At 50.0% G+C, this 2,166-nt stretch overlaps 1 protein-coding gene across 1 annotated transcript; it reads left to right on the plus strand.

Annotated features, from left to right (window-relative positions):
* Positions 1–738: 738 nt before the first annotated feature.
* J3458_015445 (uncharacterized protein) lies at positions 739–1,440 on the plus strand (the record flags this gene model as incomplete). Its single annotated transcript, XM_007816247.1, has 1 exon — positions 739–1,440. One exon carries the CDS (start codon positions 739–741, stop codon positions 1,438–1,440), a length of 702 nt encoding a protein of 233 aa, XP_007814438.1.
* Between the last annotated feature and the right edge of the window lie 726 nt (positions 1,441–2,166).

Raw genomic sequence — 2,166 nt, forward strand, 5'->3', positions numbered from 1 at the left:
GCGCCGTCAACCATGTCGCTTGGTCTCCAGGAACGTTGCAGTTCTTCATTGGACAGCGCGAAAGGCTCCTGATCTGAAGAAGCCGCTCGGGTGGGAGGAGATTGACACCCCGCCGTTGTTCAGTGTAACATAATCATCCGATGCAGAATCGTCCAGGGCTAACTTGGGTATAGTTGATCAGTTGTTAAGAACATATGCCTATGCGCACCCAGTATGTTGGATGACGACTGTGGATATATTTCGCATTCCAGGAACCTGAAATGGCGCTCCTTCAATAGAACCATGGAATTATGTGGGATTCCTTCTTGTCCATGACGCATTTCTGGCATGGTATGGATGCCAATGTTTCTGCGACCGCATTATTTCCGTCGCGTTATTCCCGTTCGCATTGAGTTCATGCGTCGTGTTTTGGTGTTGACAACATGCTGCACTAGGAAGGTACCTTTATTGCTCCCAAGCTTTGAAGTTGGTCCATGGACAATGAATGGTACAGTATGGGTCGTGGGGGATAGTGACATTGATCCTGATGACCCCTTTTTGGAAAATTACAGTGGTTGCATTTTGGACGGTGCTCAGGAGACAAAAGAGAGTGAGAAATAAAGTATCAGGAGTGATATAAAAGGCCTCTTCCACTACTGTCTTTCTGGTCGGATCTCGTGGTTGAGTCCATCAAAGCTTCCCCTTCTGAACCAATTAGTCCTTCATAACTCCTGGTCACTCTCTGTATCAACCACCAATATGAAAGCCTCCCAAGTCATCGGTGCCTGCCTGGGCATGGCTACATTTGCCGTAGCACACATGGAGATGAAAGACCCTCCACCCTTCCGTTCCCGTTTCAACCCCTATACAGACTGGGACATCGACTACGACATCACTTCGCCCCTGGAGTCGGACGGTAGTAACTTCCCCTGCAAAGGCTACGCGAAATATCTGGGCACCCCGAAGGGCAGACCAGTAGCAAGTTGGACAGCTGGCGGTACTTACTCCATGACCATCAGCGGAGGTACTCCTCACAAGGGTGGAAGTTGCCAAGCTTCGGTTTCGTACGATCGTGGCACATTGTGGAAAGTCATTCGCTCGTACATTGGAAACTGTCCAGTGATGGGTGACTCCACGTATAGCTTCACTCTGCCCAACGACTTGCCCGCTGGCGAGATGCTTTTCGGCTGGTCTTGGTTCAACCACGAGGGCAACCGCGAGATGTACATGAACTGCGCTGCCATCACGGTCAAAGCCAGCAACAGAACTACTAGACGCGGCGCCGCAGAGTCCTACAGCAGCCGTCCTCCCATGTTTGTCGCCAACGTTGGAAACGGCATCTGCACGTATGAGGGAACCGATGTTGAATTCCCCCAGCCCGGCCCTGACCCAATCCGCAACTCGCGCTGGCCTCATGCTCCTGGAAATAACGGCTGCAACAACTGGGGTGGTGACTGGTGAGATGCATCCTGAAACGGCTCACAAGTTGCACATATGTAAAACAACAGTGTGCATAGCCAAACGCACAGGCATAAACCGCGGCACTTGTTGCTAATGGCTGTCTTCATGTATGGAATTAGGGCGTCAAGGTATTTGCTCTTTTCTCGGACGCCGACGTATATATTTTGAAATAAAAGCCATCTTGCAGTGATGTCGGTTGTTTTACACACACTTCCCCCGTGCGTATGGTGTTGTGTGCTTATCTGGGCACCAAGTAAAGGCTCTTGCAAGGATTCCTCAGCCGCTTCCCTGTGTCTCGAATCACACGTGTATCCCATCCATCCCTCCTTGATAGCATTGCTCCAAAACGAAACACAGCAGTTGGTAGTTTTGGCAACCTAGTCGTTGTCGAAGTCAAAGTCCGTGCCACCTTCTTTATCTCGAACTATTTTAATAACCGCCGCTGAACTTATTCCTAGAAAATCCTTGGATAGCAAACGCCTGATCAAACGACGTCTCGTTATACAAAAACGTGGCTGAAGGGGCGGCAGATGGGCTTGTGGAGGAGGCAGTAGATGAGGCCGTTGGTGTGGATGACGTAGGTACGGGCTATGAAATATTTTTATCGCCGTAGTTTTCTTCGAATCGAGGGACTTGGGCAAAAACTTACGTCGAGGTAGGATTTGTGTGTCTGACGCACTGTCAGCCGATGAGGATTTCGACTTTGAAAAAATGACTCCTTCCGCA

The sequence above is a fragment of the Metarhizium acridum genome (assembly GCF_019434415.1).
Source record: "Metarhizium acridum strain ARSEF 324 chromosome Unknown scaffold_356, whole genome shotgun sequence".
Taxonomy (NCBI): Eukaryota; Fungi; Ascomycota; class Sordariomycetes; order Hypocreales; family Clavicipitaceae; genus Metarhizium; species Metarhizium acridum.